Source organism: Mustela putorius, unplaced genomic scaffold, assembly GCF_011764305.1.
Source record: "Mustela putorius furo isolate JIRA1106 unplaced genomic scaffold, ASM1176430v1.1 tig00000592_pilon_pilon_pilon, whole genome shotgun sequence".
In the NCBI taxonomy this organism is placed as follows: domain Eukaryota; kingdom Metazoa; phylum Chordata; class Mammalia; order Carnivora; family Mustelidae; genus Mustela; species Mustela putorius.
In genome coordinates this window covers 5,802,726-5,827,369 of record NW_025421426.1, presented here as the reverse complement: position 1 = coordinate 5,827,369, position 24,644 = coordinate 5,802,726, and the positions used below count along the sequence as shown (strand labels likewise).

Genomic DNA, 24,644 nt, shown 5'->3' with positions numbered 1-24,644 from the left:
TTATTAGTGTTAAAGGTTTCATTTATTTCAGAGATCATGAGAGGAGAAGATGGGAGGGGCAGAAGCTGACTCCCTGCTGAGTCAGGAGCCCCTCAACCAAGCAGGGCTCGATTCCAGGACCCTGGGATCATGAACTGAGCTGAAGGCAGACGTTTAACCTGCTTAACCACTGAGCCATCCAGGTGCCCCATCAGTGGAGGTTTTAAGTAGGGGAATGACTAGGGGTTTAAAGGATCACTGTGCTGGCTGGGTGGCTGGCTCAGTCAGAAGAGCATAAGACTCTTTCTTGATCTCAGGGTCTTGAGTTCAAGCCCCATGTTGGGTGTAGAGATTACTCAAGTGATTAAAGAAAAAAAAATTTTTCAAGGCTCACTGGGGTCCTCTGTGTGAAAGACCACAGGGAATAGCCACAGAGCCAGTGAGACCTATGACAGCTGTTACGGGGTATGATGGCTTGGACCAGGAAGGAGGTAGCAACAGCAGAGGTGGTGTCATACCCAAAAGCCTTACACAAGGGTAGGAGTCCTCCTGATGGGGTCTCTGTTGCCCCATAAGCCTTGTTCCTTCCTGTAACCCCAACCCCAGAGACCACAGATAGGCACACAGAGGTGTCTAATCGGTATTTGTTTTATTTATGAAATTAACAAATGATCCAGGCCTAGGTTATCATCCCCTATTTTATTTTATTATCTTTTAAAGATTTATTTTAGAGAGAGTGGGAAGGGCAGAGGGAGAGAGAGAGAAACAGAGGGAGAGAAGGAGATGCCCAGCTAAACTCAGAGGCGAGCGGGGGGCCTCGATCCCAGGATCCTGAGATTATGACCTGAGCAGAAATCAAGTCTGAGGCTTAACCCATGAGACACCCAGGTACCGCTCATCCTCCTCTATTTTAATGATAGGCATATAATTAGAATTCAGTAAATGTTTACAAATAGAATACTGCACAATTCTGCAAGGCCAGGTGGCTAGTCCTCTTTACAGCGAGGAAAACTGGGGCTCAGACTGGGGAAGTGTCCCCTGGGGATCCTTCTGCACAGCCTTGGCCAGAAGCTTCCGTCCCAACTTTCGGTGTCAAGTCTTGGATACTGGGTGGAGAGCGCCTGCTCTCAAAGTGAGTCACAATGACCTCACAGGAGTTGCTCTCAAAGCTTCTCCGCCCCAGAATGAAGAAAAACCGAAACTTCATGGGGCCAGGAGGTCACAAGGCCCAAACCGATCTGATGTCCTAAAAGTGCCCTGGCCAGGTCCTCCCACCTTCAGGCCACAGAGACGAAGGGACAGAAGGGCCGCCCTCTCACGGCTGAGGCCCCGCCCCCCCCGCTTGTCCGTCCGCCCGCGCCTCCAGCGGAAGCCGGAAGCAAAAGCAGTCCCTGCTAGCCCCCGGCTCCGAACTCGGTGGTCTTGGAGGCTCCGCAGGATGGGGGAGAAGATGGCGGAAGAGGAGTGAGTGGGCTTTTCCCGGGCGGCGGAGGCGGCAGGGCTGGGCCCCGGCGGGTGACAGCGAGTGCCTCAGGCCGCCCTCTGGCCCTGAAAGGCGGAGCTCCTTGTGCCGGTTGGCCAGGACTGACCATGCCTGTGCCAGCGAGGAGGGCGGGAGGGACGGGCTTGGGCCCAACCCGGCCCTGCAGCCTCCTTGAGGTCGGATCGTCGTGTAGGGTATCGGCAGCCCAGGGCAGGCCTCAGAAGCCGTCTGGCCGAACCCGAAAGCCAAATTCCACTTTCCGAGTTTTCGGTCTTCTGATAAATCAGGGAGAGCTCCGCCTCCTCCTCCAGGAAGTCCCCCACCCACTACTTAGCCAGTGGCCTCTTCCACGGTAACGGTGGTTTTTCGCATCTGTCTCCTCCACCGAATCTCATTCATTCGTTAACGGTTGGCCATTTACTCTATTCCAGGCCCTGGGCACATAGTAGTGAAGGAGGCCGACCAGGAACCGCCCTCAGGTAGTTTCCATTCTAGTGGGGATAGACCCTAAGCAAGCAAGAGGATTTCAGAGTGCTAAAAGAAAAAGGAAGTGTCAGGATGATGAGAAGGAGGGATAGGAGAGGGAACACGCAAATGCAAAAGGCTAGAAGCAAGAAAGACCTTAGTCCCTTTGAGGGACAGAAAGAAAGGCAGGATGGCTGGAGTAGGAAGAGCTAAGGGGCTAACTACACGGGATGAGATAGAGATGGGGGGCGAGGTGGGGGTCCTGTGTCCTCCCGGTACTTATCGGGAAGGACGCCACTCTTTAGTCCCTCCCCATCAGCTGGGCACAACCCATTGCATGTTATAGACGCCCCATCTGTGCAAAAGGGCTTGTGGTTGAAATCCGATTCCCTCCCCTAACATCTTTTCAGATATATCTCTTGGCTGGCTGGGTGGTCATTTCATTTCGTCTTTATTCAGCAAATGCGCTATTGTGGACACCAAACCTGGGCCTCCGCCACACAAAGCAAAAGAGATGGTATGGCCCAGTGATTTCAAGCTGGGGCTCAAACTTGGTTAGCTGAGACCACGGCCAGGTTATGCAACCTCTCTGAGCTTCAGTTATTCGTGGGTAAAAAAGGGAAAGGAACAGTCCCCACCTCAGGCCTGGTATGCCTATTAAGTGAGAGGTTGTGTGTTATGTAGTCCCTGATGGGAAGCATTTACTCCATAAACATGAGCTATTATAATCACAGTTGCGGTGATTATTATGTGAACGTTGCGCTAGTTTACAGTCCCATCCCAGAGTGAGGAGAGAGCGCTGTGTAGAACGGAAGAAGTGGGGTGGGTGCAGTATTCCAGAGAAGGTTACATTTGAGCCTTTAGAAATCTGAGAAGGATTTTGTCAAGTGGGATGGGGTGTTCTAGCCAGATCAAGAGTTGGGTAAATTGGGTGACTTCTTCAGCTTGCTGCTGTAATTCAAGGAAAAGAATGTAAACAGGAGAAATAAAGGCGCCAAGTAAATAACGTCGGATCTTGGAATGGGATGAGACTTCAGTTTGTCTCCATTTAAATCCTCCCATTAAATGCCAGAGAGCAGGAGGCATTTGGTTTCTACGCTGGCCCTGATTTGCCCTTGTTCCTGTCCTCTAAGTGGCTGTGTTTGGAGCACCTGAAGGCACTGGTACTCTCTGCTGTGGCAGACAGGAATTTTCTGAATCAGTTTCTGTCTGAGACCTGCCTGGTGGTTGTTAAGACGTGAATCCCAGCATCCTCTGTGCCAGGTTCTCCTTTGTGTATGTGTGTTGATACTCAGGGCCCTTTTCCCTTTGTCTAATCCTGCTGCTTTTTATGTCCAACAGGTTCCCTAACACAACTCATGAAGGTTTCAATGTCACCCTCCACACTACCCTGGTTGTCACCACGAAACTGGTGCTCCCGACCCCTGCCAAGCCCATTCTCCCTGTGCAAACAGGGGAGCAGGCTCAGCAGGAGGAACAGTCGAGCGGCATGACCATCTTCTTCAGCCTTCTCGTCCTAGGTGAATGTGGACACCCCTTCATCTGCCATATTGAGTGTCTGTGTGTGCTGTCACTAAGGTCAACCCTGTCTGAGCCACCATTTACTTGATTTCAGGTCTTTCTTCCATTTGGTTTGACATCAAACACTGAGGGACAATGATTAATTCATAACACAACAGGGTACTCCTCTTTCTTCATAAAGTCATCGAGCCTAGTAATTTTGAAGAGCTCTTTATAGAATATCTTAGGTGTCTTTTGGAAGAAAGAAGGGGTTTTTGACCTAGAAGGAACCTTGACCATCTTCTTATTTAGTGGATTTCAAACCCCGCTCACCAATGTGTGTGTGTGGGTAGTGCTGGGAGCAGGAGGTGGGCTAAGTCAAATGGGAGGGCATCTGACTTTCTGACCAGAGCAGCCTTTTGTCTCCCATTAGGCTTCTGTGTAAATTTTACTTAATTAAAGGTTTTGTTGCCACGTGAAAGATCAAACATCCTTTCTCTTACCCTCTGGCTCCCATTAACTGTGGTTAGGACTTCTGCCATATCTGCGTACCACCTATGTCATTGTTTACTTAATACCATTTTTTCTTTGAACAGATGTACTCTCAAAAGTCTTCTTTTGTTCAACCTTCTCCAGTAATGAGTGAAAAAATTTAGGCCCAGAGAGATTAAGCAATTGATATGCCTGGTTTTGGGGAGACTAGAGATTAATATTTGGATTGCCAGACCTTAGTCGAGAAGTTTAGGTAAAAGGCAATAACTTAGATGCCTCCCAGAGACTGTAGACAAGTGTTTTAGACCAAAAACACTGAGCAATTGAAACTGCACAACCACTTTCTACTAGCTGACAAAGGAAGAAATAAAGCTTCAAATTTGACCCAAATCCAAACTCTTCTTGGAAGAGTAGAGTTGGCATATTTACATTTTCTGTTCTTCTTTTCAGGATACTGAGCCATATTTCTGATTAGATTAGATCTTTTCAGAGGAATGGGAAGTACAACCTGATTGAAAGGTACAGAGCATTTCGCTGATGTCATTGAGGACTTCTTTGAAGAAAACTAGAACTTCTTTCACATTTACATTTGGATTCTATTAATAGTCAAATAATTTTAATAATCTAATCAATCTAATCATTTGATTTAAAATCCCAGGGCTCAGCCTAATCTCTCAAAAAAACTTTTAAATTGGGAGACCTAGGTGGCTCAGTTGCTTGAACATCCGATCGTTGGTCTCAGGTCTTGAGCCCATGGTTGTGAGTTTGAGCCCCCTGCTGGGCTCCACGCAGGTCAAGGAGCCTACTTAAAAACAAAACAAAACAAAAAAACCCTGCACAACTTTTTAAAACGAATACTGAAAAATACAAACAAGTGTACAGTGTCCCACATGGACCTGATACGCTGGAGTAATTGTGTACCTTGTGAATGTAGTTGAATTCTGCTTCTAGGGGATTACTTCAACAATCAAGTACTCTTTTTGTTTTTCCTTTTTTCTCGTGATATTAGTTGAATTTAAAGAAAAGCCGTACTCTTCTTGATCAAGAAGTCTTTAGTACCTGAATCCTTAATCCAGAAGGACCAGTATTATTAGCTTCTTTACTTTATTGTCAGTTTGATAAGGTCAGCAGCATACAAGGCAGGCCTGGAAGAAAACTTTAGTTTTGTAGTTACTTTGTTTCCTGGGAAGATAATAAGGGTAAGTCAGATTTTCAGAGTAATTTTCAGGGTGTGGAGCACTGAAGGTTAGTTTGTGCCAGAAACCACAAAACAGGCTGTTAGAATGCTTTTTGGTCCTGGCAAAACCCTGTGCAGTGGTAACACATGTGGGGGCCGGAAGGGTCTGAACTGTTATTTATTAGGGCAAAAATTTTACTTGGATCATCTTTTCAAGCAGATCATGAGCCTAGACTCCAGAGTCACTCTCGTGTTGGGGGTTTTGTTTTTACCTCATCAGGCTGTGGGCAGGCTATGAATTGGTATCTCAACGTTTTATGCGTAGGTCAGCATGCATGAGCAGAATGGAATGCTTTCTTTTTCAAGAGATTTGGAGGCATTTTTACTCTTTTCTTGTATATTATCAACAGAGTATTATATGTCTTACATATTAGTTGTCTGAACAATATACATCTGATAAAGTAAAAAAAGAATTGCAGTTGATAGTGCTAACTCACTAAATACATGAACTACAGTGAATTGAGGGAAATACTAGTACCTAGCTTATTCTAGACTTCAGGAACTCCTAACCTGGAACACATGTAACCACTTTTGTTTACTATTTTATTTCTTTTTTAAGATTTTTTTTTTACTGGGGTGCCTGGGTGGCTCAGTTGTTAAGTGTCTGCCTTCGGCTCAGGTCATGATCTCAGGGTCCTGGAGCCTCACGTTGGGCTCCCTGTTAAGCGGCGAGCCTGCTTCTCCCTCTCCCTCTGCCTGCCCCTCCCCCAGTTTTTTTCTCTGTCTGCTTATTATTTGAGACAGAGAGCACAGCGCAGGGAAGGGTAGAGGAAGAGGGACAAGCAGACTCCACTGACCAAGAAGCCCAACGCAGGGCTTGATCCCAGGACCCTGAGATGACCTGAGCTGAAGGCAGAGGCTTAACCCACTGAGCAGCTCAGGTGCCCCAGATGCTGCTTTTGTTTACTATTTTAGTCAAGTCAAATGAAAGTATGACTTTTATGTCCTACAAGCTTGACAAAGGATTATAGTGTATTCCCGTTTTTGAGGAGGGATGCCAAAACACCAGTTACTTTTGACTTTAAAAGCTTGAAATCAGTTGATTTAACCCTTGATGTTCTTGGACTCTGCAGAAACAATGGTGAGTCATTTTTATTGACTTACATTAGAGTTAACAATTAGCATCATTTGACACATTTTATGGGCCTTTAAATTTAATGGAGTTATTAAAATTGATGTGCCTATGTTTTAATATAGTTTCCATAATTATTACTTTGGGCATGAACATTTAGAAGCATATTAACTTGTAGTATACCTGTCCTCCACACCACACAGAAGTTTTTGTCCTTTGTTATTTTTTTCCCGAATATTTCTGAAAGCATGGATGTGTATATACATGTATACGTTCATAAGCACATTCGTAGATACAGGCACATCTAGTTTGTATTTTGTTTGTTTTAATATAAATAAGTTCCTATAACTTGCTTTTTCATCTCAGAATGTCTTAAGAGGTCTTTTTACGTTACTACTCTTTTTTATATCTACTTCATCTTTTTTTCTTTTAAAGAAGGTGTATGTGTTAAAAGAAACATAAAATATATCCCATTTTAACCATTTTGCAGTGTACAATTCAGTGGCATTTAGTACACGCAAGAGTGTTGTGCAACCATCACCATTATCTAGTTCCAGAATGTTCTCATCACCCCAAAGGGAGACCCAGTACCCTTTAAAAGCTGTCACTCCCCATCCCCTACCCCCACTCTCTAGTAAACACTATTTTGCTTTTTATTCCTAGGAATGTGCCTATTCCATTTCAAGCAAATAGAATCATACAATATGTGACCTTCTACGCCTGGCTTCTTTCACTTAGCATTGTATCTTCAAGGTTCATCTGTGTTGTAGCGTGTGTTAGGAGTGTGTTCATTATTACAGGTGAATAATCTCATGGAGATACACCACATTATATTTATCTGTTCATCGATTGTTGGACATTTGGCTTGTTTCCATGTTTTGGCTATTGTGAATAGTGCTGCTGTCGACATTTGTGTACAGGTTTTCGTGTAGACATATATTTCAATTTCTATTGGATACATACCCAGGAGTGGAGCTGCTGGGTTAAATGCTTACTCTATGTATAACTTTCTCAGGAACTCCCGAACTTCCTACAGAGGCCGTACCATTTTACATCCCTTCCAGCAGTGCCCCTGTGTCCCAGTGGCTCCACTTCCTTGCCAACACTTGTTACTTTCCGTCGTGTTGTGTTTTTTAATTATGGCCATCTCAGTGTGAAGTTGTATCTCCTGGTCCTGATTGTCATTTTTCTAATGACCAGTGATGTTGAGCATCTTTTCCTGTGCTTATAGGGCATTGGTATCTTTGGAGAGATATCTTTTCTGGTTCTTGGCCCATTTTTTAAATCATATTGTTTGTCTTTTTGTTGTTAAAAAGTGCAAGAGTTCTTTATGTATTCTGGTTACTAGACCCTTATCAGATAAATGATTTAGAAATACTCATCCATTCTGTGGGGGTCTTCTTTTCAGATCTCATTCTTTTAAGTGGCTGGAGACTGGCCCTGGCATTGATAAGCCTCATATTTAGCTCTTTCTGTTAATAGACAGTTTTCCCCCTTTGCTCTTTTTTTTTTTTTTAAAGAGTGATAGGGGAGGCACAGAAGGAGAGAGCTGGATCTCCTGATCCTGAGAGTCAGGGGTCTGACTGAGCCATTCAGGAGCCCTCCCCTTTGCTTTTAAAGGTGCAAATTGATGTTTGATTTATTAGGATAAACTTTTTAAATCAATTTTTTCCTCTTTTAAAGCACAGAACGAAAGGAGACACAGTTTCTCTATGTACAACTATTTCCTTTTTCTGGTCACCTGGTACTTTTTGGTGGGCCTAAAGATACCTAGTTTGTATGTGCAGGCTCTAAAGGTGGCCATTTACCTCACTGCAGATTGTTTAAACGTTTCCTTTTACAAAAAAAATCAACAATTATTTTTAGTGCTGTTAAGATAATACTATGATTAATGAGATGGTATACCACCTAGGCATGTAATGAAAAAAAGAGACACGCACACTTGCATTGGGACCATGAAATTACATCCAGGAATTATTTATGTGAAAGTATGCTTTGTGGGGTGTCCAGAAACACTTTTTTCTTTCAAACAGTTTTACCTCCTCTTGTTTCCTTTCTTTGCTTTCATGACACCACCTCTGTGAGAAAAGTCAGACATTACTCCTATTTTGGTGACTGAGGAATGAAGGCAATTGGGAGGGAGGTAGTGGGTGCCTGTGGTTAAGGGTCCGGGGTTGGAATTGGGCTCAACCCTGCAGCATCTACCAGTGACGTGAGAGTATGATAATAATAACTAGTTAAGAGGAGTGTTGGGGGCCAAGTGAGCAAGTGTTTGGGAAGTGTTCAATATAGTACCTGGCTCATGGGAAGCCCTTAACCATTGGGAGCCCTGGTACCCAAGTGAGGATCAGGCACCCCATCTTTTGGTCACTGATGTTCTCAAAGTATTTACTTGGTCCTCTTTGTATTCTCACTTCCTTCTCTGTTAAAAGGGAACCAATCACACGGTGGCAAAATACTTTGTGTCAACATCTTCTGTGGCAGTTATATTTGCATAAAAGTGATTGATTTCATGGACTTCCTTCTCACCATTTCTAGTTTTCCAGTTATGTCAAAACAGAAGACTTTTCTCAGAATCCAAGAGATTCAAATAAATGATGGTATTAGGCTTAACAAGTTAGAAAAACATTAGGTGTGTGTTATTCTCTCGTAACTCCTAGCAAACACAGTAGTCCAGGCATATAAAGAAATATGGAAACAGTGTTATGAACACCGTGGGTCTGTTTCCAGGTTAAGAAATAAGAGCTTGAAAATACAACTGCAGTTTATTGTGTCATTGTTCCTTGTACATACATTTTCCTGGCAACACCCCCAGAAATAACCGCGGCTTTGAACTTGGTGTTTATTACTTAAAATTGTGCCATTCTAACAATGTCTTCTTTTTTCCCCACAGCCATCTGCATCATATTGGTGCATCTACTGATCCAATACAGATTACATTTCTTGCCGGAGAGTGTTGCGGTTGTTTCTTTAGGTAAGTGCTTATCCGCAATCCTATAATAAAAGCGGTAACAATACCATTTTTCCAGTGCCTTCCTAGTGCCAGGAACCACACGAGATGTGGTTCATTCTTGGTTTCATTTAATACTCACTGCCAGCTGCCAAGAGGGTGTTATGATCCCATTTTACAGATGAGGACACTGTGGCTCAGAGAGGGGTGCTGACCACCTAAAGATCACATAGAGGCCCCCTCTATGTAGCTCGAAAGCCTTTCTACTTCTGGAGCTACCGTTGGGGCACACTGACCTCTGTTCCTAGGCTGTGCAGACACCCAAATCAACTAAGATGAGTAATTGACACTTAATTCATAGGGTCACTGAATTTTACAGCCAGAAGGGCCTCTCACTTGATGGTTTAGGAAAGAAAAATGGCTCACTTCCATGTCAGTCAAGAGTTAAAGTCTTCAGGAACATTCCATTCTACCTCACATTTCTCTCTTGTTTCCTGCGGCAGTTAATTATTAAGATAATTAGCCTCTGTATGTCAACTATACTTCAGTAATAAATAATAAAAGAAAAAAAGCTAATTAGCCTCTACATAAAGGGAATGAATCAGTGTAATAACAGATGCAAGCTCGCGTGCAAGTTAATTGAAGTGGTTAATGAAGGAAGGTGCCGGGACCTTACTTTTCAGTAAGTATTAAAATCAAGACTAAAATGTGGGCGGGGTGCTTAAGGCATAGTATATAAGCTTTCACTAAGATCAGCTAAGGCATTCGTCAGTTTATGATACCGTAGTTACTTTTACTAGTTTCCACTTGCCTACTAATGGTATTTAATTTCTCCTTATCACCAATGATGCTCTGTAAGTTAATTTTCTTTGCCTTGGAGGTCTTGTTTAGTGTGTGTAGTAATACTTTTACAGGACAGCAATGGTTTAGGTTAGCTTTGGAGGTGAACATTCAAACTTTGATTCACCTTCTCTTGTGCCTTCTGCATTCCTGTATTGTATTCCTGTATTCTGCTCAGCCCCTCCTGTGTTTTCCTGGGCTTCATGTTGCTACTAAGTGTCAGGTTCCTGCCTGTGGGCTTTTGCATTACCACCTCATGCAAGCCTCATACCCCCCAGTGATGCATATCTTAAGGAAGAGACACCACTGGAGAGTACTAGTCTTTGTAAAGAATTAGGAAACAATTTTCCTCAGAGTTCCCATTTTGTTCAGCAGTCTCTAGAACTGCACATCCTGGCAGATTCAAACAACCTTAGCTGACGAGATAGTCTTTGAGCTCAAAGCATGGGATGGTCATTTATTAACACCCCTTTCTTGCTCTCTGGCATGCTGAAAATAAACTGCACAACTAATACCTAACAGGACTCCAAGGAATGTACAGTTTTGGGCTCAGTTTTCATAGTTTCTTAGAATAAGAACTGTAGTTGATGTATATTTAGGTATTATTCACATGGAAAGGATGGTTCTTTTAATTTGGTTTGGAATGTCATGTTCACTTTTGAATGTTTGGGTAACTGCAGGTTAGCGAACACCAGTGCTTGTTTTAGGAATTACAGTAGACATTGTTGGTTGCCTACCCAACAGCCATTTTCCCCTCCTTCCTTGAAAACACCCTAATTTTGATCAGGAATCTTGTCACAGTGCACACAAAGAAGATGAGTTCCTCCAGGTCAAGATGGTCTTACTGCCATCACGATAATTCCACTGTCCTTTGCCATTGATTGGTTGAATGGCGTGAAGACAGGAAGGCAGTATGAAACCCCGTTCTGGCCCGTGAGACCATGGGGAAGGGCTGAGTGGAGTGCATTCTGTCCTCTCTGATAAAAAAAAAAAAAAAAAAAAAAAAAAAAAAACCCCTACTTTTGATGCCGTCCTATGTGGATGTGATGCCTGGAGCACTGGTGCATGTCCTCAGTCACACTGTGGCTCAGAGACAAAAGCCAGAATGCTAAGGATTGCCAAGAGGGACCACTGGGAAGCCTGGATTCTTTTTTTTTTTTTTTTTTTTAAGATTTTATTTATCTATTTGACAGAGATCACAAGTAGGCAGAGTCAGGCAGAGAGAGAGGAGGAAGCAGGCTCCCCGCTGAGTTGAGAGCCCGATGTGGGACTCGATCCCAGGATCCTGGGATCATGACCTGAGCCGAAGGCAGAGGTTTTAACCCACTGAGCCACCCAGGCGCCCCCGGAAGCCTGGATTCTTGACTGCATTGTTGTTTTGTTGAATTGACAGTTCTAGATCTGCCTGCTCTATGACGTAACAAACATCGGTGGTTGAAGCCATTTTTAGGCAGGTGTTCTACTTGCAGCTATAAGCATCTTAACTGATTCAGGACTCTTTCCACTTGAGGGACAAAATCAGTTCACATTGATTCAAAGCAAACATATTGGGGAGGGTGGAATTGCACACCCACTGGCCCAAGGAACCAAAAAACCTGCAGGGGGCACTAGCTTGCAGCTTAGCTGATCACATCTCCTGGATTTCGTTTTTTCTTCATTTCTCAACAGTGCTCCCCTTTGTTTTGACTTCACTCTGAGGCAGGCTTTCTCCTGAACCTTTCCAGCTTCAAGCCTACTCTCCTTACAGTAGCAGTCATAGGGGGAAAAGTGGCCTCCTCTTCCCCCTGTTCCCACCAGAAGTTGTAGGATGCACTCTCACCTCATAGCCTCCCCCAGTCTGGACGGGAAGTGGAATGATGGTGGGGATTGGCCAAGTCTCCCATCCACAGGTTCATTTCTTCACTGATGCAGCAGAAATAACTGTAGCCTGTACAGCTAGGTCATGGGAGGGTTGATGGAAAATCAGTCTTGCTTTGAAAACTTCCGTTAGCTAACTCAAGTGATTGGAACGCTAAGAGCATTTCCCAGGGAGAGGGCTGGGGTCCAGAAATACTTTTTATTATGTTAGAGGACATTTGGTTAGAATTTAGAAATGCTGACAAAGCTATCCAAATAGTTCTGTATTTCATAAAGCTATGTCAATTGAAGGAAAACTTTTTTCCTCTTACTGGAACAAAGTGTAACAAAATATTGAGATAGCCACCATTTCAAGAATTTCCAAGTTTTGTGCCAACAAAGAATCTAGATGAAGCTGCCGGAGAAAATGAGGTTTTCCGTCTTTCGAGGATAAGCTCTCCCAGCCTACCTCTTCTGGCCCAGAGTTGCTTTTCAGTTTGCTGTCATTTAGAGACATGATTGGTCTTTGATGTTAAAGATTCAGAGTTCCTAAGAAACTATCTGTATAGAAGAGAACTATCTGCCCTTTAAAAGCACATTTTCCCCTTCTATTTTATTGTATTTTCAGGTGAATCTCCAGACTTTTCTCATTCTTTATAAGAAAGTATCAACATGAAAAAATTTTTAAGAGATTTTATTTATTTATTTGACAGACATAGACAGAGGGAACACAAGCAGGGGGAGCAGGAGAGGGAGAAGCAGGCTTCCATTGAGGAGAGAGCCCTATGTGGGGCTTGATCCCAGGACCCTGGAATCACGACCTGAACTAAAGGCAGATGCTTAATGGCTGAGCCATCCAAGCGCCCATCAGCATGAAATTCTAAAGATACTTCCTTGACACTTCTTCAGAGCTTTTCGGATACTTTTTATACTTACGAAATTCTGTAGCTTAGGGCTTTAAAATTTTTTTTTTTTTTTTTTGCACAAATAGCTATACAGAAAGAAAAATCCTTTTCATTAACAACTTCACCTGTTTTTATTATGCTTCATTCTCTTCCAGACCATACATAGGCTTGTACAGATTAGATGACTTTACTTGGTTTGAGTTTGTATCATTTTTTGTGTTCTTCCTTTATACTACTCTTTCCATATATTAAGTTCACATATTTACATTTATTGGTGCTGATTTTCTGTGTATTTTGGCCTGAAATTTTATAAGGTATAAAAATGAAATAATTATACTGCCTCCCATCCACTGCTGTATGTAGCAAAATGGGATTTTCTCCCCCACAATCATCCTTCATTTTACAGAGAAGAAAAGTCAGAAGGGGTTAAGTAAGGACTGGAAATTTGCCCTATCCAGGGCCAAGAATACTGATAATTAGAACCCAGATTTGATAGAATCATTGACTAGGATATGCAGAAGTGCTCCCTCGTTATAATATTCTTAATTATGTGCCTTTTTTAAAAGTTTTTTTTTAAAACTGTGTGCCTTTAGTTTTATTAACTCATTCTTGTTTTGACTAAAAGATTTTAGTTTTTTTAATTCAGTGCTCTTTATGTCAATGGTGATTTTGAGTGGAATGTGATGCAAAAAATCACTCAGTTCCTGAGTTATTTACTAAAGGAAATTCAGAGGAAAGCAGATGTAGTAGATATTCTGATTATACTTAAGTTCTTAAAAATTTTTTAATTTTTTTTTTTTTTTTTTTAGACAAAGGGAGAATCCTAACTGAAACTGTAATAGCTTTGTTCGTTTTTAGACTATTAAAGTCTAACTAATGCTGACACAGCTTACAGTGTCTCAGGGGGAACCCTCCTGAATCTGAGGTGCTTTGATTTTTTTTTTTAAGAATTATTTTTCTTAAAGATTTTATTTATTTGACAGGTAGAGATCACAAATAGGCAGAGAGGCAGGCAGAGAGAGAAGGGGAAGCAGCCTCCCCGCTGAGCAGAGAGCCTGATGCGGGGCTCGATTCCAGGACCCTGGGACCATGACCTGAGCCAAAGGCAGAGGCCCACTCCACTGAGCCACCCAGGTGCCCCTGAGGTGCTTTGATTTTTTTTTTTTTTTTTTAGAGAAGAAACAGGCACTCATTTGTTGATGTTAGAGGAGCTGTCTTAGAGGCAGAGGCCAAAATTGGTTGTCAGATTGACAAAATGATCGTGTGAGACTCAGGATTTTTGAGGCTGTCATGTTCCAAGGAAGAATGCTAGCTAGCACTGTCTCTTAGTTCCCGGATGCGGGTCAGAGGTGACAAGGTCTTGGAGCACCTGTTACTTTTTTACTGCCGTGAACTAAATGTGTGCTTGGTGTGGAATAATTTCCTCCTTTTTCCTGGAGTCTCGGACTTTCCTAGTTTTATGGTCATCTTCTCTCAGTTGAGCATTTTGTCTTCCATAGGTTGTATATTTTATTTTATTTTATTTATTTATTTTTAAATTTATTTATTTGTCAGAGAGAGAGGGAGAGAGAGCGAGCACAGGCAGACAGAATGGCAGGCAGAGGCAGAGGGAGAAGCAGGTTCCCTGCGGAGCAAGGAGCCCGATGTGGGACTCGATTCCAGGACGCCGGGATCATGACCTGAGCTGAAGGCAGCTGCTTAACCAACTGAACCACCCAGGCGTCCCAGGTTGTATATTTTATTCTTAAATCTTCTAGTTACGTGGGAATAGGGAGATAGGCTAAGTTTTAAAATAAGAAAGGTTGTTAAATAATTGTATTCTGAAAGCTGGTGTTTGGGCTGATTCCTTGAATTTCCTCTTTCACCACCTAAATGTTCTCTTCTGTGGTGGAAAAAGGAATAATGTTCTTCTGAAAATGTGAGCTGCTTTAAAAACAAAACATATAAAACAGGCTTTCCACAGAAAACAGACAGCCCTGAGGTACGGATTCTCATCTTAACCTGCGGGACTCCTTTAAATTACTTTGAGGTGTCTGCTGTCAACTAGGTAGCAGAATCAAGGATTGGATTTTCAAAATTACCTTATGATAATATGACTTGATTCTATAATTACAGCTGATAAAATATGCTAAAAATATTTTCAAAAAATCATTTGTGGCTCAAAGAGTATTACATAATTAATTATATTCCTTTTTGCCTCATTATATAGTAGCAGACCTATCCCCTTGTGAGGATCAGGGTCCATTATCCCTGCTAGTACAGTACCCTGTTTCTAGACCAGCTGGTCTGTTGGCTCAAGTTGCCCAAAGGGACTGGTCAGCAGCCATTGCAACTCTTACTATGTGAACCCTGGGGGAAATGTCACCTTCTGGGAGCCAGGACCTTTTGACCCCCTGAGCCTAAAGTTTCAGCCTAAGAACTAGAAATTCCCCAGGTAGGAATCACCACTCCCAAGTGAGTCCCTGAGAGTGATGTTGAGTGGGTAGGGGCAGATGGAGAGGGAGGGAGAAGCAGAATCCCTGCTGAGCAGAGAGCTCAGTGCAGTGCGTGCTCAATCCCAAGACCCTGGGATCCCATCCTGAACCAAAGGCAGATGTTTAACTGACTGGGCCACCCAGGCGCCCCTGGCCATTGGCTTAAGGAGTGAATTGCATCCTGAGGGGAGCATCATTCTTCACAGGATGTCATCTCCAAGCTCGTGCCTCAGTTTCTTTGAGAGACCCTCTTACCATCCTAGCTGGCCGGCAGCTTTTGGAAGGGGTGGTACATGGTAGAACTCCAAGCGGATTTACCCACTTTGCCACTTCAGTGGATCAGACACTTGTGGTTCCTGAGCAGTGGCGCAAAGACATACAGCCGGCACACATGTCAGTCTCAGTCCAGAGGAAATACCACCCTTTCTGGGATGGAGGGGGTCTGAGGTCATCGAGTTGCTATCATGTAGCTAGCTAGTCTTCACAAGGGATGAGACCACATCAGGTGACGGGTGTCAGTCTTGGTAGCTGTCCGGTCATCTGTTCAGCAATGGAGCTAGAGGAGCCGTGGTGCGTGGAGTCCGGGCTGCTGAGCCCCTGCGCAGCCCCCATCTCTGCCATGGTAGCTTCTGTGTTCCTGAGCCCGTGGCTCCAACACCGGAGTGGCCGAGCTGAGAGGCAGCGTGAATCCTCCATGAGCCATGCTTGGCTCTTTCCTCCTCCTGTCAGCTGGTCGTGAAGAACTCCCAGCGAGGTCGGTCCTGTGTAGGACCTGAGAGGGAAGTGTTGACCAAACAGCTCTAGTGAACAGAGGCGTGGGGCGCCTGTTCACGCAGGGTGCTTGTGGCCTCTAGAGCCACGCAAGCCCGATCTGCAGCGTAACACTTCCATCTTTCAGCGCGTTGCTGCTGGGCCTACCTGGCGCTAGAGCTGGGCCGTTGATGGCAACCCCACCTAGAAAGGACAGTTCTGAGCTCGTGAGCACCTGACGTCCTATGCTCACATGCTCTGTCTCTCCCAGGGCCCCAGAGCATGCCAGCAGCTCTTCGGGGTTTTTCCTCAGGTGTTTTTCAAATGGTGTGTAGTTCTCTGCTGCAAATGCCAAGACCTTGCTCCAGAAGCCCATAGGTCCGTGCTGAGCCGCCCTCTGACTGCAGCTTGCCTGAGATGTCGCACGCCAGCCCTTTCCACCATAGATACTTCTAGTTTGGTGGGGTCTTCCAGCTGGGATGGCTGCTTGAAGGGCAGCCTCGCCTGCTGCGTGGCCCTTTCTTCTGGGCCCCGCTCAAAACTGCTAGCCTCCCACAAACCAGTTATCTCCCGAAGATAAAGCCCCCACGTCTCAGAGTCCCACTTCTTCCTTAGCAGGCCTGGCGGGAGAAGGCGTAGATGGACCCCCTTGAGTTCAACTTTCTCGGAAGATCTGCCATGCTTGCGGTTAAACCCCGCATCTGATCGTCAGTTCTAGAAGCCCACCAATTTTGGGAGATGAGGGTCTACTTACATGTTGCCAGGGAGGCCCTCCGACCCTTACCCTTTGTTTTTAAGTTGGTGATTGCCTGAGCTTGTCATTTTCTCTTTCCAAACATCATTGGCCCCCAGCAACCACCACATAATCCACTATTCTTACTTCCCCCACACCTCTTCAACCCTACAGATAATGCCTGAGCCACTGCCTCCCACCCAGTGTTCCCACTCGGTCCTCTGCAAGGGAGTCCTTGCGGTCTAAGGCAGTCCCAGGGGAGTGACATCAGGACATCCTCGTTTGCCTGCTGGCTGCTGAGTAATCCAACAGCATCTTTCAAATTTGCTTCCTGGAACCACTCCACTCTTGAAACCAGTTGTCCTAAGTTGGCTGCTGAAAAGCAGGGTCTGAGACAGGGTTGGGGACAGATAGTTTATGGAGGGGTGCGGTTTACGAATAAATCTGTAAGGAAGGGAGGAAGCCAGACTAGGGGGGGAGAAAGAGCCAAATGCCAGGCCCGATCTCCATTTCAGCCCAGCCTGAGCCTCACTAGGAAGAGTCTGGGGCAGGAGCCCACACTGTAGTTGCCCCTCTCGAAAGCCAGGGCGTTGGACTCCTCATGCTGGCTGTTAGTCATTGGCCGTGAACTGGTGCAGGGTGGGCACAGCTTCCTGATAAGGTGCCTCTGGGCGGCGGAGGGCACTTAGCTGGAGTAGGGGACGGCTGTGAGCACTTAGCAGCCAGCATTCTCCACGGCTCACACGGATGGGCCCAGTGAAGGGGAGCTGAGCAGGCCTCGTGTGTGAGAATGAAAAGTGCCTGTACCCTTGACCCAGCAGTCCCCCTTTCAGCGTGTTTTGCTCTGGATGCCCCGACCCATGGGGAATCATGTATTCAGAGTGATAGCAAAAGCCTGGGGGAAAAAACCCCAGGGACCCAAATTTTCAGAGTACTCTTCTACCTTTTAAATTTTGAACCATGTGCATCTGAAATAAAGTTAAAATAATTCACTCTTACACAATTCTGGATCTGCTATTCACTAGGTAAGTGATGCCTTACCTAGTGGTAAGTCATCACTTAGCCTCGGTTTCCTTGTCTACAAAATTTCATTATCTATAAAATTCAGGTGACAGGGTCTTTACTTCCTAGAATTGCAGATATCAAGCAGGGTAATAACAGAATTCACTCAGTATAATGCCTGCCTGCTAAGTTAATCATTAACTGTTAGCTGCTGCTATTAATATTATCATCTCTATAATGGTTTATGCCTTGCAGGGTAGTTGTGAGAATGAACTAAAATAACGTGTATTTTATACATCAGCACAGTGCCTGGACATAAGGGGGAGTACGTGTGTGTGTGTGTGTGTGTGTGTTTAACATGGGGCGAATAAATATATATATGTACATATGTATGTGTTTTTTAAGGGAATTAAGATTGTGTTCTACATACTGTTTGACAACCTGATTATCATCCTTAAGACATCTTAAGCATTTTTCCTGTAATATTAATTATCAGGAACATTGCACAGTGATGGTGATAGAGTAGCCATGCACCCTGGGACAGAGATGAGGGGTCTCCAGCTGTAATAGCTTTACAGATGGGATGGGCCAGTGCAGTCTGCCTCTCTCTGTCTTAGCATCATGAAGTGGTCAGATGTCCAGTGTCACTTGCTAGCCCTGAGCCATCAGACAGGCCACTTCAGTTCTCTGAGCCTTCCTACCTGAAGCATTCTCTTGAGGATTAGAAATAATTTAAAGTGACAAATCCCAGGAGAAGGGGCTCAGCAAATAATTATTAATTGCTGGTGGTGTCCATAATGAGGTGTGTGCACCAAGATCCACTGGGGGCAGAAGAAAATGTGAGAACTTGAGTGTCTATTTTTTTTTAAAGAATTTTTTCTATTTATTTATTTTTAATCTTACTCTTTTACAATCTCTATTTTGTGTGTATATTTTCAAATATATTAATACAGTAGCACTGTTTTTTAATAAGAAATAAAAATTTATAACTCGAGAGTACATGCTTATATTCTTTTTATTGGTAAGAATGTACAAAATTGTATCTAGGTCATTATTTCCATCTGCTGAGTAGTTGTGTGGTGTGAATTCCTTCTATAGAGTGGATCAATTTGACCTAAATTGGAACCTTAGTCTCAGAAAGGAAAGCAGTAGTTTCCAGTCTCACACTGCACCAGTTTAGTCCTAGGACATCTAGAAAGGGTTGTTCAAGTTAAGGTAACAGTAGTGTTAATAACATCACATCATAGTTTACAGAGCTTTCTAGTGCCTTATAAATAAAAATATAGAAACAAGCTTAGGGAACAGAATAATTATGATTATGATCAATAGATATAATAATAGTTAATTATGAATCATTTTCAAATGCAGCTGCTTCATATGTAATTACAAAAGCATTAACCATGGTAGTATACATTTACAAGGGAAAGAGAAAGTTGAGGTTTTAGTAGAGCAGGAAAACGCTAGCTTTAAAAATGAAATCTGAAACCATGAAAAGAGGTTCAACTTCCCTAGTAATCAGGAACGATCACTGAATGCAGATGAACTGCAAATGCAAAGTGAAACAAAGTACAACTGGTTGCCCATCATATGGGGCAGAAATGTCAGTCTGATGATTATGCAGGGTTGGTGAGGATGTGGGAGTGCTCTGGGGCAGCGGTATAAATTGGTACAGCCACTTTGGAGGACAGTTTGGCAGCATTCTCAAGAGATAAAAATGTTCATGCCATTCACTCTCTCCGGATGTACCCTCGGGAAACACTTACACAAAGAGGCACGAACCAGCATGTTCATTGCAGGACCGCTATTAACGGCAAACGGTTGGAGACAGCTAGCTATCATTTGCAAATGGTTAAAAAAAAATTTGTGGCTTTTTAAAAAATTAAAGTATAATTCACATACCGTGTACAATTCAGTGCTTTTCAGTATATCCACAGGACTGTGTGGCATCACCATTATCTAATTACAAAACATTTTCATTTTCATCCCTGCAAAAGGAAACCCTCTCTACCTATTAACAGAAACTCCCCATTTCCCTCCTTCCCCCCTCCCTTGGCAACCACCAACCTACTTCCTGTCTCTGTAGACCTGCCTATTCCATACATTTTGTATAAAAAAGTCTGAGGTCTTTTTAAAAAAAAAATAACAGATTTATTGAGATATAATTCACATATGATACAAATTATCCATTTATTTATTTATTTTTAAAAAGATTTTATTTATTTATTTGACAGAGAGAGATCACAAGTAGGCAGAGAGGCAGGCAGAGAGAGAGAGAGGAGGAAGCAGGCTCCCTGCAGAGCAGAGAGCCCGATGCGGGGCTCGATCCTAGGACCCTGAGATCACGACCCGATCTGAAGGCAGAGGCTTTAACCCACTGAGCCACCCAGGCACCCCAGTTATCCATTTTAAATGTACTGTTCAGTGGGTTTTAGTACACTCACAGAGTTGTACAGCTATCATAACAATCAATTTTAGAAAATTTTCATCACCCCCAAAAGGACCCCCTTTCCCTTTAGGGGAATCACCCCCAAACCCCTCCTCCCCAGTCCAAGGCAACCATTTCTCTCTCTATAGACTTGCCCTTTCTGCATGTTTCGTACAAATGGACCACAAAATGTATGTTCTTTGTTCCTGGCTCCATTCACTTAGTACATTTTCAAGATTCATCCTTGCTGTAGCGTAGGTCAGTGTCCCGTTTTAATTGCCAGTTAATACTCTGTTGTGTGAATATACATTGTTTCTCCATTCATCAGTCAATGAACATTTGCATTGCCCCCACCTTTGGACCACTGTGAACAATGTTGCTAATGAACATCCATGTATGAATTTCTGTTATGAGCATTTATTTTCTGTGCCCTTGGGTGGAGTTGCTGGATCATGGGGTAACTGTTTTACTTTTTCAGGAACTGCCAAACTGTTTTCTTGCAGCGACCGCATGATTTTACCTTCCCACCAGCAAAGTATGAATGAGAGCTCCTGTTTCTCTGTACCTTTGCCAGCACTTGCTTTCCTGTCTTTTTATTTTAGCCATCGGAGGGAGTGTGAAGAGCTCGCTCATTGTGGTTTTGATTTGCATTCCCCTAATGATGTTAAGCATCTTTGCATGTGCTGATTGGCCATTTGTATATCTTCTTTGGAGAAATATCTGTTCAATATGTGGCATTTTTATGCTGTGCTGCGGGGCTGTTCAAAGGAATGAGGCAAATCTATATGTAGTAATCCCTGAGTGCATCTTCCAACATTTTAACACTGAGCAAAATAGCAAGTAGTAGAATGATGGATTATAGTACTGTAAATTTTATATAAATACACACACTCAGGACTGTGTGGTTAAATATGAACATGTAAGAGGATATAGAATGATCTGGTAAAATATTTCCCAAACTTCAAGACAGTTGGTCATCTAGGGGCAGGAAGAGAAAGAACTAAGGTGGGAGTGGGATCTCATCAAAAGGGATTTCTGCCTTATTTATGACATTGTGCAAAGTATTCATGAACTATTTGGTTAATAAAAAATTGTATTGGGGCGCCTGGGTGCTTTCATGCCACCTGTCAGTAGACAACTGTTCCGAAAATAGGTTCATTGACGCCCTTTATAGCCCAGATCTATTTTGTCTTGGTCTCTTTGTTTCAAAGTAATTTTATAATTGTTTTACTAATATGTAACAATTCAAATGGCATAGAGCTTTATAAAGTTAACCATATCGACCTCTTCACCTGAAACCTCCTCCCCCACAGCAGTGAGTGTTCAAGCACTTTTCCTGATAAACTTCTCTGTTCTACTTCTAGTATTGTGCCCTCACACCAGCCAACAAAGTGTGTTTCATCGGCTTTCTGGCTCTCCTTTGTTGATAAGGAGAGAAGCTCCTTCCTCTGTAGGGGGGACGGAAGTCTTTGTCTTTGAGCACCTAGGACCCTGGTCTACAGGCTTGCTTTCTATCACCCCCTTCCAGAGATTGTGATTCCGTAGGTCTGGAGGGCTGCTCCAGTGTCTTTATTTTATAAAAAGTCCCATGGTGATCCTGATGAGTCAACCAGGTTAAAAATCATTTCTCTTGGGAATAACAGAGGCATCATAAACTGGCTCCATGATGCTTCTTTGAGAATTATTTTGGGTAGGTTCTTTACGAGAGAGTAATGAGCCTGTCAGCCTTAAGGAAACATGCCTGAACTTAGATGGTCTGTTTTGTTCCAGGAATTTCACAGAATTTTTACTTTAAGTTATTTTTAGCATTGAGGTTTTATCTCTAACTGAATACTCTGCATAGAGCTGCCATCTGAATCTAAGAAAGTGATCTTGTATTCTTTTTTTTTTTGAAAATGGTGGGATGATGCAGTATGGGGCAAACTTAGCACCTGAGCTTTCTGTCTTCTTGCACTGAAGATGGGTGGATGTAGCAAAACTGACAGGTGTCAAGTTTCACAGATCTTCTGTGCCCAGCAGACTATCCTGGGGTCTTGTTTTGTCAAGCTTTTCTTTCCCAGCCGCACCCCGCCCCCACTGTTGTTGAACTTCCTTATAGTGTGTTGCCTGAGATGCGACTCAGAACTTCACATTGATTTCCATTCTTAGGTTTTCAGACATAAAACTTGCAGAAATCCATAGAAGCTATATAAAGACATAATAGTTTCTCTGGAATAATAAAGAGTAATCTTCCTCATATCTTAGATTATGTTCAACTTTATATTTTCTCTTCTAGGTATTCTCATGGGAGCAGTTATAAAAATTATAGAGTTCAAAAAATTGGCAAATTGGAAGGTACGTTTGCCCAACTATTGATTTTTGAACATAACTTACAATTTTTATTGATTGTTCTTCATTTTAGAACACTGATGGTTAGTTACGGCGGCTTATCATTACTTGACTATGAGTGAATTTTATATTGTCCCATTAATTTTTTAACATTCTGCTGGTTTAGGGTTGAGAGCTTTACATCTGACTTCTTTGAAAAAGCGTAAGTCTCACACTGCTTCAGAAGTTAACAGGGGAGCACAGGGCGTCATGTTTTGTTATTTATTTGCATGTGTATAATCTTAGAATAACCTGCTGCTGTCTGGGGAGAAAGTCTCTAATTAGCATTAAACATCAGTCCTCGTGACAACCACGTGAGGTATCACGTGATGTAGACTGACCACATACCATCATCACTGTGTTTTTACAGATGAAGAAAGTGACCACAGAGAGCTTGAGACATGTCCCACATCACAGAGCTAGAAAGTGGCTGAGTTGAGCCTTAGGGCCGGATGTGCTGGCCCTGTGCTGTATTCTCTCCACCACACCATGCTGACCTCAGTGTGTAGGCGTTCATACCCTCGTGTTCACACAGTAGTACACACATGAGCGTCATCTTGTGGCATAAGAACTAATTGAAACTCGAATTTCAACTTAAATTTGTACATCCGTTTCGAATACAGAGATTTAAAAAGTATGTAACAAAATTGATTATTGGGGGGCTGTAAGGTTTATTTCAAAATACTAAAGAATATTTCGTCACTAAAATTTAGCACATTCAAACCCCACTTGTTTAGATTCAGCTCCTAGGTGCTGGGATTAATTTACCTATGAAACTATAGAGTGTAAAACTTGCAAAACAAGCCACGTAGTCTGACCTACAACACAATTTGAACTGTTATAATTAGTATTCAGGAAATATTGTATGTATTGAGTGGAATCACAAAATACACGTTGAGCTCCTCCTATGATAGAGCTCTCCTCAGCTGGGGAAGGGGCTGGGTGGGCCCCACCGACACACACTGTGAATGATCTCTGTGCCCTACTACGACTGGTTGAATTTCACCACCCTCACAGTGGCTAGTTGGAGGACAGGGGACACAGGCTGTAACCCTTTCTCTGCTCCTGCCTACATCCTGATCGGTAGATCCAGCCTGCTAACACATCTGGTTTGACTTAAAATTAATTGCTCAAAATTGGAACTGATTTTAAACAACTAAAAATTGGTTTATTTTAAAATATTATCTATCTATATAAGATGCTGGAGACGTCACATAAAAACCTGAACTTCTAGCTTCCCTTAAAGAAGCAGAAACTCTCTGAACATCAGGCCCCCATGTTGCCCCGCAGAGATCCAGCAGCTTCTCCTCTGGGGGAATGCTGTGTGGCCTGGGGAGCCTGAGTTGGTGACCCCTCTTTTGAGCAGTGGGGTCAGGGGGAGGAGAGGGGAGGTTGTCTTCCACGTTGAGTTTTGTATGCTTCAGTTTTGTTGAATTTATTTTTCAGTGGACGTTACTTTCCAAGTTAAATAATAGTAGTATATTTAATGGTACAGGCAAGTGAAGCAGAATTGGGCGGTGAATGTAATTAAGCGCCCAGAGAGCTCTCCAGGCCATCTGGGCTCGAGCTCAGAGAAGGGGGGGGTGTCTAGGCTGGGATAGTTGGGCCAGGCTTCCCAGAGGAACAGGTTGTCTGTGAAAAGCTGAACCAGGAAGCAGGACACCTGTTTGGAAACCCAGTGCTGGGGGAAGCAAGGAGAGATCAGAAAATCAAGGAGTCTGGTGTTCTGTCTGTGCAGTTCTGCTGCCAGACTGTCCTGCTGGGCTTGCCTTCCGCCTGTATTATCAAATACTTACATGTTTATTTCTTGAAACAACTTTGTTTTTTAATGTTTGTTTATTTATTTATTTATTTTAAAGCTTTTATTTGTGTATTTGACAGAGATCACAAGTAGGCAGAAAGGCTGGCAGAGAGAGAGGAGGAAGCAGGTTCCCTGCTGAGCAGAGAGCCCAATGCAGGGCTTGATCCCAGGACCCTGGGATCATGACCTGAGCCAAAGGCAGAGGCTTTCACCCACTGAGCCAGCCACCCACGTGCCCCTATGTATATTTATTTTTTGTTGCAGTTTTTTTTTAAGGCTTTTGTTATAAAACATACATAACATAAAGTGTATTATTTTAGCTATTTTTAGGTG

The 24,644-nt window shown here is 43.3% G+C and overlaps 1 protein-coding gene across 10 annotated transcripts in view; it reads left to right on the top strand.

Annotated features, from left to right (window-relative positions):
• Positions 1 to 1,293: 1,293 nt before the first annotated feature.
• Positions 1,294 to 24,644, top strand: part of SLC9A8 (solute carrier family 9 member A8) — a 67,710-nt gene continuing 44,359 nt past the window's right edge. For 4 of the 10 annotated variants that reach the window (XR_001178497.2, XR_001178496.2, XM_013053192.2 and 1 more), the window contains exons 1-5: positions 1,321 to 1,443; positions 1,894 to 1,941; positions 3,269 to 3,447; positions 9,122 to 9,202; positions 22,419 to 22,477. Coding sequence is in view for 8 of the 10 variants with exons in the window: in XM_013053192.2 (XP_012908646.1) it covers positions 1,418 to 1,443; positions 1,894 to 1,941; positions 3,269 to 3,447; positions 9,122 to 9,202; positions 22,419 to 22,477 (393 nt within the window). In the remaining 2 variants the exon portion in view is untranslated. Of the gene's footprint in view, positions 1,444 to 1,893; positions 1,942 to 3,268; positions 3,448 to 9,121; positions 9,203 to 22,418; positions 22,478 to 24,644 lie in introns of all 10 variants that reach the window. The other 6 variants (XM_004746220.3, XM_013053190.2, XM_013053193.2 and 3 more) reach the window with 5 other exon arrangements.